General features: G+C 41.7%; 1 protein-coding gene across 3 annotated transcripts in view; it reads left to right on the forward strand.

The window, feature by feature from the left end:
• Usp33 (ubiquitin specific peptidase 33) overlaps positions 1 to 13853 on the forward strand; it is a 52439-nt gene that overhangs the window by 35284 nt on the left and 3302 nt on the right. For 2 of the 3 annotated variants that reach the window (XM_038310890.1, XM_038310892.1), the window contains 10 exons: positions 666 to 835; positions 931 to 1025; positions 1572 to 1605; positions 3635 to 3680; positions 4592 to 4772; positions 5787 to 5913; positions 7025 to 7194; positions 8846 to 8927; positions 9843 to 9951; positions 13576 to 13678. In XM_038310890.1, coding sequence (XP_038166818.1) covers positions 666 to 835; positions 931 to 1025; positions 1572 to 1605; positions 3635 to 3680; positions 4592 to 4772; positions 5787 to 5913; positions 7025 to 7194; positions 8846 to 8927; positions 9843 to 9951; positions 13576 to 13678 — 1117 coding nt within the window. The remainder of the gene's footprint in view (positions 1 to 665; positions 836 to 930; positions 1026 to 1571; positions 1606 to 3634; positions 3681 to 4591; positions 4773 to 5786; positions 5914 to 7024; positions 7195 to 8845; positions 8928 to 9842; positions 9952 to 13575; positions 13679 to 13853) is intronic. The other variant, XM_038310891.1, reaches the window with a different exon arrangement.

The following is a 13853-nucleotide window of genomic DNA, read 5'->3' on the forward strand; positions in this document are numbered from 1 at the left end:
ATTACCCAGAAGTGTTTTTACTTGTGGTGTGTGGTTAGTGCTACAGCTAAGGATGGACTGCCTGTCACTGTCATGTAGTGAGAGCCTATCTCCAAAGGCATTGTAGTCATCTAAGTGTGTGCATTTACACTCCATGGTTGCCTGAAGCCGTGTATCTCCCATGGTTCATCCCTGCTGTTAATGCTGGTCCATGGCAGGGCTGGTTTCCTCTTCACCCTCTTTTAAACAACATTTAAGACTATTTTCAGCCTGCAGTTTCTGTTCTTGGGATGCTGAGGCGAGAGAATGACTTGACAGAGTTTGAGAACCTCCTAGGTCATAAAGCATATAATAAGACCCAGTCCTGCGTGTCTCCCCTCCCCCACACTCAAAGAATCTGTATGCCAGTTTTTAGCAGCCAGGTGGCTGGATTTGCTGTGCTTTTTAACACCGTGACATCTCTGATCCATAGATAGAAATACCAGTGGCTTATATGAAGATTACATTTGAAACAGCACCTGGTACAAAGCAAGCCAGGCTCTTTTCTGTCTGTAGTATTTTAAAAGCAATATGCTTGTTGTTTATATTTGCTTATTATAATAACTTGTTTTCATCTTTGGAAGAAATCTAATCTTATAAATAACTGTGCTGAGTTCTTTCCATCCATTAAAACCAAACACTTGCAGGTGTCTGTAACCCTCGAGACCTTTCAGGATCTGTCCTTGCCGATTCCTGGCAAGGAAGACCTGGCCAAGCTGCACTCCTCCAGCCACCCCACCATAGTCAAAGCAGGCTCGTGTGGTGAAGCGTACGCGCCACAGGGCTGGATAGCTTTCTTCATGGAGTATGTGAAGAGGTGTGTATTTGCTTTCTTTGCCTTGACTGATTGTTGGCTGCTGCTTCTGCTGTACTAGCAGAACACTTCCTTTTTCTTCTTCAATGATGTTTCAGGTTTGTTGTCTCATGTGTCCCTAGCTGGTTTTGGGGTCCAGTAGTAACCTTGCAAGATTGTCTTGCTGCGTTCTTCGCCAGAGATGAACTTAAAGGTAAGAACTGTAATCATGTTTGTGGCTGGTTTTGTAGGGAAGCTAATGCTGAGGTTTTGGGCAGCTTCAGCAGGACTTGCTTGGATGTGCATGGGGGACCTTCCACGGCAGTGGAGATGCGATTAGAATTTATATACATTTCTCTAATACGAATGACAGACTTTGAAGATGTGTGGTTCAGAGAAGGGAGAACTTATGAAGACAATGGATGGCAGATGTGTCTTGAGTTGTCTTTACATCTTCAGCCTCTCTGAAGGTCCTCCGTTTTTCTTGTGTGTTCAGCATCATGCTTGGACATATCACATATACAGCAGATTTCAGTCTGGGCATATCACAGACTACCAATAAATTCTGTTTATTGAATAAAAAAAGAGACTGTTTCCTGAGTTAGTGTGTCAGAGTGAGAGGAGAGGGAGGGTGGTGATGGTGGGGGAGTGAGCATGGTGAGTTCACTGTCGCTGTGCGTGAAGTCCACGTTGGGCACATCCGGGAACTGAGAGGAGTTTGCTGGCAGTTAGATAGTGACTAGGTCTGCTCTGTTTGCAGGTGACAATATGTACAGTTGTGAAAAATGCAAAAAGTAAGTAACATTGTTTTTAGCTTTGTATTTTGTATTTTTCTTGGTTATCTGAACTGGGCACATTGGAGTTATACTTGATGCTATGTCTGGAAAATTCTAGGCCAGAAAGCCTTCCTTTAAAAATAAGAGACTGGTTATTTTATAAAATATGTTTAAGGTAAATATTTAGTAGTTTGATGTAAGATGCTATTAAATGTATGGCTTTTGATGAATGAAGTTAAGTTTGTGAGTTTGCATTAACTATATTATAAAACAAAGGATTCTTGAGTTGCCATGGTAACTGGTGTCATGAAGCTTGAGTTGCCATGGTAACTGGGGTCCTGCAGGAGGTTTGCTGCTATGGGGCAGAACAACAGGATGGCTGAGTCTCATTTTGTTCATATTTGCTACCAGCTTCCTTTTCTGTCTCGTAATAATTTTCACTTTTAAAAACCTCTTTTTGGACTGGGTGTGGTGGCACACACCTTTTGATTCCAACACAGGGACCTGCCAGCTTGGTCTAGGTAGTGTTTTCTAGGCCAGCCAGAAGTCAACAACTACAGCAAGCAAAGTAAACACCTCTTGATGATGTCCGAAAATGTGAGTAGAAGTTTGATAAAGAATGACAAGCATTTTTGGTGTAGAGAGAATTGTGAAATTTTTCTGAATCTCTGTATAGAAAAAATGAACTCCTAAGAAAAGCTGGAATCTTTATTTTTAATTTTTATTTTATGTGTATGAGTACTGTGCTTGCATGTGCCTATGTACAGCAAGTATGTGCCCAATGCCCATGGAGGTCACAGGGGGGCATCAGATCCCTGAAATTGGAATGTGGGTGCTGGGAACTGAACCCCGTCTCCTGCAAGAGCAGCACATTCTCTTAACTGCTGAGCACCTCTCCATCCCCTCCAGCTGGAGTCTTCACAGCGCAGAAGCTGCTGCAGCCACAGCGGATGTCAGCCTGCAGCTGTTGGAGTGCAGCAATGTTAGCCAGTCATGCAACCATGATCAAATCGATCCCTCTCTCACCACGCAGAAAGGGCCTTGCCTAGTTTTACAGCTGAAAAGAAGCTGAGTCTAGGAAGGTATCTCCCCGTGAAGCCAGACGTGCCAGCTAGAGGAAACAGCAATGAGGTTGAAGAACCAGTGTTCTCCCCAGATCCCCAGTGTAGATCGGACAAGTGGTCATTGATATTGGTTAATTATTATAATCTTTGGCTTAAGAGTAAAGGTTTCTAGTCTAAGTGTGATATTTATGTATTATGTCATGAGCCTGGTGTGGTAATGCACGCCTTTAATCCCAGCTCTTAGGAAGCAGAGGCAGGTGGATCTCTGTCAGTTTGAGGCCAGCCTGGTTTACAGAGTGAGTTACAGGAATGCCAGAGCTATGTAGAGAGAACCTGTCTCAAAACACCTGAAATGAAAAAGGAGAATAAAGGTTTTCAAGCCAGGTGTGTGGTAAATGCTGATATTTCAGTACTGAGATAGGAGGATTGTAAATTTGAGACTTTGTCTCTAAAACAAGATAAAAAGAATAACTAAATGACCCTGAACTACTGATGTTGAAGAGCTGGAGTTTGCACTGTGTTGCATATTATAAAAGTGTAGACATTGTCCCACTTCCATGCTGTGCTTTTAAAAGCAGGAGCTCACGTATCCCAGGCTGCCTTCAAGCTTCTTAACAGAACTGAGGCTGACCTGGAGTGTCAGATTTTCCTGCTCTACCTCCCAAGTACTGAAACTATAGGCATGTGCTCCAACGCGTGACCTGTGTAGTGCTGTGGATGGAACCTGAGGTCTGCGCGTGCTAGGCGAGTCAAAGCATTGTGCAGTGATTTTTAGCTCTTTATTACTATCTTGGTATAAGTTATTTTTTATGATAAGGGGCATTTTATTGTTAGGGTATTTAGTGTATAAATATGTACATAACTAACTCGGGATATGCTACTCTGATAACTTTTTTTCTTGACATTTTCTGCAAGATTTTTGTGGTCCAGTTGAATGTAATAAATGTTTTGTAGATTTATTAGTTTTTCTTTTTTGCCTTTAGGTTGAGGAATGGAGTAAAGTTTTGTAAAGTACAGAAGTTTCCTGAGGTATGACTTCTTTTTTACTCATTCATAAAATGTGGTTGTGCATTAACGTCACACACTGCAGTAACTCAGAATGGCTGGAGCACCATACGTACCCTTAGGACTCATTTTAGGAGGCTGGGTTAAATATATGAGCACCTTTTAACAGTGTGCTCCTGAACATGTCACCAGACATTGCGGGGTACACTAATACCCCTTCACTGTGTGCTGTTGAACATGTCACCAGACATTGCGGGGTACACTAACACCCCTTCATAGTGTGCTGTTGAACATGTCACCAGACATTGCGGGGTACACTAACACCCCTTCACAGTGTGCTGTTGAACATGTCACCAGACATTGCGGGGTACACTAACACCCCTTCACCATGTGCTGTTGAACATGTCACCAGACATTGCGGGGTACACTAACACCCCTTCACTGTGTGCTGTTGAACATGTCACCAGACATTGCGGGGTCTTACAGGTCTGAAGTGCACAGTCAGGAACCAGTAGCACTGAGCTTGGGAAGAGGAGCCCTGCCCACTCTGTCACATTGAAATTATATCTGGAATCATGTTAGAATTCAGGATGATATTTAACATTCCTACTTTGATTATGTAAATACTTCAAAGACTCTTATTGAGAATATAAGATGAGACAGGTGCAGTGGCTCTGCAAATCTCTTGAGTTTGAGGCCAGCCTGGGTCTACATAACGATTAACTTCCAGGCCAGTCAGGACTACACAGAGAGACCTTTAAAAATGGAAGAAAAAAAATCCAAAAACCAAAATACAGTATTTAAAAATAAACATTTAAATGACTCTAGTTGTGTTTGGTTGACGGCCTCGTTTTCTCCTTATAGCGCAGAACTTCATTGTCCTTCTCAGCACTTGTAAGCGTCCCTAACCATTTGGGTGCTGGTTACACTTTTAGATCTTGTGCATTCATCTTAAGAGGTTTCGGCATGAGCTGATGTTCTCTACTAAAATCAGCACCCACGTCTCCTTCCCTCTGGAAGGCCTGGACCTTCAGCCATTTCTTGCAAAGGATAGCCCAGCGCAGATTGTGACCTATGACCTCCTGTCAGTTATCTGTCATCATGGGACTGCAAGCAGTAAGTACAAAGGCTTGACATTTGTTTTTGATATAGAAATACGTATCTAAGTTGATTGCTTAAATAAGCCCCACTTGACCAAGGGAAGAAAAATTTAAAAACAGATTTTAGTCCTTAGTATCAGAAAAACAACAGACTTAACCCAAGTGAATAATAACCATTTAGGAAAATGGTTGTAGTGGTACATGCCTATCGTTGCCATACTCCCGGGCTAAAGCAGGATTAGGAATGCAATACCAAAAAAAAAAAAAAAAAAAAAAAGTCAGCTACCTAAAACAGGTACCAGGAATACAGGTTAGGTATCTAGCTTGGTCTTTTTTTTTTTTTTAATTTTTATGGTTTATTTAACTTTATTTTATGTGCATTGGTGTGAAGGTGTCAGATCCCTGGAACTGGATTTTCAGACAGTTGTGAACTGCCATGTGGGTGCTGGGAATTGAACCCGGGTCCTCAGGAAGAGCAGTCAGTTCTCTTAACCGCTGAACCATCTCTCTAGCCCCCTAGCTTGATCTTATTGGCAAACATTGAATGCCTGCTAAGTTCAAGACCAGCCTGGGTAGCAGAGACTTTCAGACAAAGAGCTCCACATTTAAGGTGATTGTGATGTTAATTGCCCTAATTATATCTTCTACATATATAAATATGTACAATTATTATGTGTCAGAGGAGGCATTTGAGATGTTAAATTTAAGACTAAATATTTTCCCTAGACTATTTGGAAAAACAGTTATAAGGTAACAGCTTTAACAGGGTGGGTTTCTTACAGGTTTTCAGGGCTCCATGGTCTAGGGCGAGCGTGGTGGAACACACTCAGGAAGCTGAGTGGGAGGATTGTCAGTTCCAAGACCAGCCTGGGCTACAACAGTGAGGCGTTATCTCACAACAGAATAAAAGGATAAAAGTCTGGTGCTTCCTGTCTGCTGGCAGTGCTGAGCGCAGTCCGACCAGCAAGGCTACAGATGCCGTGTAGGTGTGACATGTAGACCCTAACAGGCGCTTTTCCTTGCAATCCAGGTGGGCACTACATCGCTTACTGCCGCAACAATTTAAATAACCTGTGGTATGAGTTCGATGACCAGAGCGTCACTGAGGTTTCCGAGTCCACCGTGCAGAATGCCGAAGCCTACGTCCTTTTCTACAGGTGACGGGACTGTCATGTCACGGTGAAGAAAGGACATCTCTGTAGGATCCTCACTTCTGAGACTTGCAGGGCTTATGAGTGGCCATGAGAAATGTGCTCTTATGAGTAGGAGAAGGAAGCTGTTCATAGATGACCCCTGTTCAGGAAATTAAGAATTCATAGACAGGCAAAGGGATATATTTTGTTTTAGAAATATTTTTAGTTTGTTTTTAAGCATTTATATTTTTAGAGGTTCACTTAAATTTATGTATAGAGGTATTTTGTATGTATGTAAGTCTGTGCACCACATGTATGTCTGCTGCCAGAGGAGGTCAGAAGAGAGCATCAGATCCCCTGGAACTAGAGTTACAGGTGGTTGTGAGCCACCATGTGGGTTCTGCATATCTAACCCAGGTCCTCTGCAAGAACAGCAAGCTGCTGAGCTATCTCTCCAGCCCCTCATTTCTTTCTTTAGCATTTATTTATTTATTTATGTGTATGTGCATGTATGTTCCTGCGTGTGTGCACTGAAGTTTGTTTGTGGAGGTCAGAAAACCATGTGGGTTCTGGGCATTGAACTCCTCTGATTTGCTGGCAGGTACCCTTACCCCCTGAGCATCTCACTGGCCCAGGATGTATGTTCGTTTAAAGTATATAAAGTCAGAATTAAACACCAAATTTCTTCTCTAAATATCCTGTAGCAAAAAAAGGTATTACTATAAAAATGTTTGATATATTTCTGTATCTTATAAAAGGAAATGCTAGATACTGGAACAGGAACCAAGAATGCAGCTCAGCCACCCGACTTGATCTTACTAACACTGAATGTCTACCGTGTACCAGGGGTTCCCTAGATACCCATAGTTAAGATTCAGTGCCGACCCCAGGGTAATGTATAATGTACTGAGCTGTGGGACAGACTGTTTCTCTTGGGATTCCTTAAGACTGATGAGAGCTGTAGTACAGTGTGGATTTTAAGTCTGATGGTGAGGAGCCGCGCTGTAGTGGAGTGTGGTAAAGCGTGTCTTAACCTCAGTGAGTCTGTCCTCCACAGGAAGAGTGATGGTGAGGAGCCGCGCTGTAGTGGAGTGTGGTAAAGCGTGTCTTAACCTCAGTGAATCTTCCTCCACAGGAAGAGCAGTGAGGAGGCCCAGAAGGAGAGGCGGAGGATATCAAATCTGCTGAACATAATGGAGCCTAGCCTCCTTCAGTTTTATATATCTCGACAGTGGTTAAATAAGTTTAAGACCTTTGCTGAACCTGGCCCTATCTCAAATAATGACTTTCTCTGTATTCATGGAGGTAAGGAGTGTTGTTATGTAAACAGTGGTAGAGGGTCGCTGTTAAATCCTTTGCAAATTAATAAAGAGCCATGAATTTCCCCTCCTTACATCCCCATCTGGACCTGAGTGTATTTGATTCCTTATGGTTCAGAAATAGACCCTGTGTGAAACTTAGCACTAGAACTAAGAATGCCAGAGACTGTCCCATGTTGTGAAAGCTTTAGTTCTGAGCTAGAGCAGATACTTGGGTGGCTAATCATGGTCGAGTGAGCCCTCTTCATGCATGTCTCCTGGGAGGGCCGTTCCTGGGCAGTGAGTGTGGCTCTTACCTGTCTGTCTCTGGTGAATAGGTGGCTTTCTGAAGTGTGAAGCATGTTTGGGACTTGTTACCTGTAACATACGCCTCTGTGACGAATGCGCTGTTACTGTCTGTTTCTGTAGTAATAAAGACCTTTCTGTGGACGCTTGCACTGACCTTTATGGTCGGGGACTTGCTGTTGTTGATTATTTTTGTAATGAAAATATAGGGGTGGGGAATATCCTGTATTGTATATAGAGACCTAAAGTTGCATTATTTCTGAGTTTAATGATACCAGTTAGTGATTGAACACATGCTTGGTTTGCTCAGGGTCCTAGCCTCAAACCCTAGTGCTGCCAAATAAATAAATAATTCTGAATGGGTATTTCAAGGCATATGCTTTGCTCCTCTTTAGGAAGCATAGTTACTAAAAATGCTTTTTACTTACATTTTTATTTTTTTTTTTTTTTTTTTTTTTTTTTTTTTTTTTTTTTGGTTTTTCGAGACAGGGTTTCTCTGCAGCTTTTTTAGAGCCTGTCCTGGAACTAGCTCTTGTAGACCAGGCTGGCCTCGAACTCACAGAGATCCGCCTGCCTCTGCCTCCCGAGTGCTGGGATTAAAGGCGTGCGCCACCACCGCCCGGCTTACTTACATTTTTATAAGGAGAGATTTAAGAACAGTGATTGAAAGCCAGGTATGGTTGTATACTCCTGTAATCCCACTATTTGGGAGTCCGAGGCAGAAGAGGAGGCCAGGCTGGGCTACAGAGTAAATCTCTGTCTCAAAACAAAACAAAACAAAAAAAAAAAACCCAACCAAAAAACAAAACAAAACAAAAGGATTGGCCATTCACCATTAAACATGACCTTATTGATAGGCCATGCTTTGTTGAGTCCCGTGGGAGGTTTTACCCATTCTGAATGGAGCCGGAGGAGGTGTGGATGAGGGGGTAGGCAGAAGGGAGGCGGGGGGGGGGGGGGGGGGAAGGGGAGGAGAAACTGTGGTTGGTATGTTAAATAAGTAAATTGATGAATAAATAAATGAAAATGACCTTATGTGCTGGGTGGTGATGACACACGCCTTTAATCCCAGCATTCTGGAGACAGGCAGAGTTCTGTGAGTTCGAGGCCAGCCTGGTCTACAGAGCGAGTTCCAGGACAGCCAGGGCTGTTACACAGAGAAACCTTGTCTCAAAAAACCAAAACCAACCAACCAACCAACCAAACAAACAAAGGCTTTTTGTGTGGGAGTGTTTGCCTTACTTGAGTAAACTTTTGATTTAGTCTCTAGCACTGCAAAACTTAGTCATTGAAAGTCATATAGGGAAATTAAAGAGTAAACATTAAGTACACTTGTTTAATATGTATTTTAGGTATTCCTCCACGAAAAGCTAGTTACATTGAAGACTTAGTTTTGATGCTGCCTCAGAACATTTGGGATAACCTCTATAGCAGGTTTGTTGTTGAAATTCAACAGTATGGTGTCATAAAGCAAATGAGCAGTTACAAAGGGTTGGGTTGTCACAGCTGCCCAGTGTGTTCTCTGATGTCTAGGAAGAACATCCCTTTTCTTAATTTATTCACTCTAAAGTATCAGTAGGAAGACTTTTAGTTTGTGGGGCCCTAGTCTAAATAATGGTAATTTTTATGATTATCTGTAGTATATGTTTTAGTATATAACTTTTTGTACATTAAAGGATGTTACATCTCCCCAATAGCAAAATTTCTCATAGTTGTACACTACACTACTAAAATTGGATATCTTCCCGAATTATAAAGTTTTAAAATGTTATTTCCATACTAAGCATTTTAAATTAAATATTAAAAATGCATTCATTAAGTGCTTTTAACTCGAGCATGGGAAGACTTCATTTGATTAAAATTTGCTTGCATAACTAAGAGAATATTTTGTGCTAATCTTTGAATAGCTGTAAGGGCAAGGTGAAAGGCAGACAAAGCAGGGTAGGTGTCACATAGGCAGTGCTGTTTGCCCTGGGACACATAAGGTGGAGTTTTTAATGTGATTTTTTTATATTAATTTGAGAATTTTCCTATAGGATTTATTCTTTAAATTTTTTATTGTTTTTTAAAAGTAATTCTCTCTGTGTGCTATGCTATGTATGTATGTATGCATGCATGCGTGCATGCGTGCATGCTATGGAGCACAGGTGGAGACCCGAGGGCAGCTGGAGGGTCCTTCATGGTGTCCTGAGGAACAAACTCAGAACTTATTTTAAGACCCACTGTGCCATCTTGCCAGCCCCAGAATTTATTTGTAACTGGCAATTTAAACACTGATTAAAAAGCTAGCAGCAGTGTCCTCGAGCACGGGCCCTCTCTGCAGTTGTGACCTGTGCTCTCCGTGTTTAGGTATGGAGGAGGACCCGCGGTCAACCACCTGTACATCTGTCACACCTGCCAGATCGAGGCCGAGAAGATTGAGAAACGAAGAAAAACTGAACTGGAAATTTTTATTCGGGTAAAGATGTAACACTTTCAAATTGTAAGCTATGTAAGCTAGAGATGGCTAGCCGGCATTCGGCCATGAATGGTGGTGAGAGAGCCGCAGTGGGCGTCAGGTCCTGCCTGCGCGGCCATGACAGCCCTGCTCGGTTCTCCACAGTTCTGCTTCTCTTCTTCCTGTGGGCGCATTTCTGTTTCCTGTGCATTTGCCATGGCAAGAAATTTTACTTCCCAAATTGTATGTTCTCTCATTAGAGTAGTCTGTAGTCTGTGCAGGCTGCAGCTGTTTGTGCTGTTGATTGCTAAAGGAACCTGCATGTTCATTCTCGAAAGGTCTGGACCCTCAATAGTCTTAATTGTTAGATTTCTGTAAGGTTAAGTTTTAACCTCTGGTTAAAGATTATAGAAATACTGAATAGTATTGGTACTCAATTGAATGTTGGATCCTAAAAGGATCTTCCATGTTGTGCCTTTTGTGAATTGACCTTAATGACAGATGACACCTTGAAAAGAGCCTTTGCATAGGATTTTGGGTTGAAACCATCCTGAGAAGTTTGTATAAAACCTAAATGCAGTCAGTGTCCCTTTCATGATACACAGAGAAGAGAGTACTATGGCAGGATGGAGGGCAGATTGAAGTGAAAACAGCCATAGGCAGCCCTTGAAGGAGGAAGAAGTGGAGTCTCTAGGTCTCCAGGAACAGTGTTCTGAGCACTTTGATGTTGGATGCTTGTCTCCAGAACTGTGAAAAAGCAAATTTCCCTTTTCACTTACCAATTTTGTGATCATTTTTCATTGGAATATTCTATAGAAAATGCAGTTTCTGTTAAAAAATTTTTAAGACAAGGTCTTTTTATTGTTGTTTTTCAAGACATAGTTTCTGTGTAGCCCTGGCTGTCCTTGAACTCACTCTGTAGATCAGGCTGGCCTGGAACTCAGAGATCCACCACCGCCTGGTGAGGACGTCTTCATGTAGTGCTGGAACTTGCCGTGTAGACCAGGTCTGCTTGGTCCTTCTCCCGAGTGCTGGGGTTAAGGAAATGTGCCAGCACCCCAACCCCACGTCACTTGTTTCCTAGCTCTCAGCTCTTTGCTCTTGTGTAGTAGTCATTTGTATAATTTGTGAAGCAGTCACCGTAACTGAGCTTAATCATTTTAGCCAGTATTTTGAACTCTTAATTCCTCTTTCCCAGTTGGGTCAGTGACCTGAAAAACAGTATAGTCAAGGGACTGTACCAAGGACCAGTCCCATAAAAACTATTTTTCCCTGTGGAACTAAATCCTCCGAAGCAGGAGAGGCTCAAGTTCTGTCTATAGGGAGAACGTTTTTGTGAGTGTCAGTGTAGGAAGTTGTCGGTGGGTTTTCTTCATCCATAACCCACTTTTTAGTCTTGTAAATTCTAGTGATGGGGAAAACATGTTACTGACTTCCAGAGTGGGGGCATATCACATAGAACACTCTCAAACCTGCCAACTGTTGCTATCAGGTACAGAAAGTGAGTCTTTTATAAGCGAGCAGCTTTTGGGTGGCAGCCTGTGGTAAGATGAGTGAACCTTACGGATGTGAGACCTTTTCTTCTTTGTATAAACTAAATTCCATGGTCAGAAGCAATGTGGGTGAAATCTGGTGCCACATCGTCTTAATCCATTCTTCAGTCGAGGGGCATTTAGGCTGTTTCCAGGTTTTGGCTATGACAAACAAAGCTGCTATGAACATGGTTGAGTACATGTCCTTGTGGTATGATTGAGCATCTTTGGGTATGTATCCAAAAGTGGTATTGCTGGGTCTTGAGGTAATTTGTTTCCTACTTTCCTAAGAAATCACCATACTGAAATCCAAAGCGGCTCTACCAGTTTGCACTCCCACCAGCAATGCAGGAGTGTTCCCTTTACCACACAGCATAAATTGTCATTAGTGGTTTTGATCTTGGCCATTCTTACAGGTGTAAGATGGAATCACAGAGTTGTTTTGATATGCATTTCTCTAATGGCTAAGGATGTTGAGCATTTCATTAAGTGTCGTTCAGCCATTTTAGATTCCTCTGTTGAGAGTTCTCTGTTTAGGTCCAATTTTTTAAAATTGAATTATTTGTTTTTTTGATGACCAATTTCTTGAGTTCTTTGTATATTTTGGAGATCAGCACTCTGTCCGATGTGGGGTTGGTGAAGCTCTTTCCCCATTTTGTAGGCTGCCGTTTTGTCTTGTTGACTGTGTCCATTGCTTTACAAAAGCTTTTCAGTTTCAGGGGGTCCCATTTATTGTTTTTCTCAGTGTCTGTGCTACTGGGGTTATATTTAGGAAGTGGTCTCCTGTGCCAATGTATTCAAATGTACTTCCCACTGTCTCTTCTGTGAGGTTCAGTGTGCTTGGTTTTATGTTGAGGTCTTTGATCCATTTGGACTTGAGTTTTATGCATGGCAATAAATATGGATCTATTTTATTCTTTTACATGTTGATATCCAGTTATTCAACCATTTGTTGAATATGCTTTCTTTTTTTTCCATTTTATATTTTTTCTTCTTTGTCAAAAATCAGATGTTCTAAAGTGTGTGGATTGATATTCGGATCTTTGATTCAGTTCCATTGGTCCTCCTGTCTGTTTTTATGCCAATACCAGTCTGTTTTCAGTACTGTAGCTCTGTAGTAGAATTTGAAGTCAGGGATTGTGAAGTTCCTTTATTGTACAGGGTTGTTTTGACCATGCCCAGGTCTTAATTTTTTTAGAAACACCATACACAGACCCAGAATTTTTTGTATCCTGTTTTATGGATCCCATGTAAGTAGCTTTTGAGTGTCCCAGGAAGACTCTTGCCCTCAGCATACTTGAACTTGGTAAATATTAAAGGGTCAGGAGCAGCTGGGCATGGCGACACATACCTGTAATCCTAACTTTTGGGGGGTCACATGGGTATCTGGAATTCGAGGCTACCTAGGCTACACGAGCTATTTTCTTAAAAAAATCTATAGGGAAAGACAAAGTGTTGAGTAAGGTTTAAAGGGCTTGAGAGTAGTGTGAGGAGTTGAAGTGGTCAGAGCTCGACTGTGGTGGAGTTAAAGGAAAGGCTCGTAGGGGTGAGAGACAGTCACATACATAGTTGTAACTAGAAAAGCGTGTGATCACTGCAGAAGCCTGAGGATTAGGAGTACATCAGGCACACACAAAACAGTTTAAAAGTCTTAAAGCACTGGCAGTCTGAATTTGGTTATGTCTGTCCTTATCTAGTGTATATCACTGTCATTTTGTGCCCAACAGGAAATGCTGCTGTAACTAGACAAATTCTAAATACCCTTTATTATTCTTTTGAGGCCCTGTTAATTGCACCCCTTTTTCATACCAATGTTTCTAGCCATTTGATCTTTACTTTTTTTTTAAGTTGGCTATGGTGAAAGATTTTTTAATAAACATATGAAGTATTTAGTGAATTCTTTGCCTTAGTCATGTTCTCTTACCCCGTTTCTCATGCTCCTCTTTTGTATGTTTGTTGTATTCTGAGACATAATCTAGAGTCACTTATTGATAGACTGCCCTGTGTCTTAGAACTAAGATAACCTCGTGTGTATGAGAAATTACCTTGTTGGATGCTGAAGGAGAATATCTCAAGTTCCAGATGCTAGGTGTCTGACCTTTCCTCTCTGTAGCTCAACAGAGCATTTCAAGAGGAGGACTCTCCGGCAACTTTTTATTGTATCAGTATGCAGTGGTTTAGAGAATGGGAGAGTTTTGTGAAGGGTAAGGATGGAGGTAAGTGCTGAACTCAAAGTTTCTTAGCTATGTTTTTGTTTGTTAATTCTGTGATTATTGGAGATTATACCAGTGAACAAAAAAGACCTATGATTTCAGGGAACTTATATTCTAGTTCATAGTCTTATTGCTATGAATTATTACTTATGGAAGAATAAAAGAATTAAAATTTCCT

This window comes from Arvicola amphibius, chromosome 14 (assembly GCF_903992535.2).
Source record: "Arvicola amphibius chromosome 14, mArvAmp1.2, whole genome shotgun sequence".
In the NCBI taxonomy this organism is placed as follows: Eukaryota; Metazoa; Chordata; class Mammalia; order Rodentia; family Cricetidae; genus Arvicola; species Arvicola amphibius.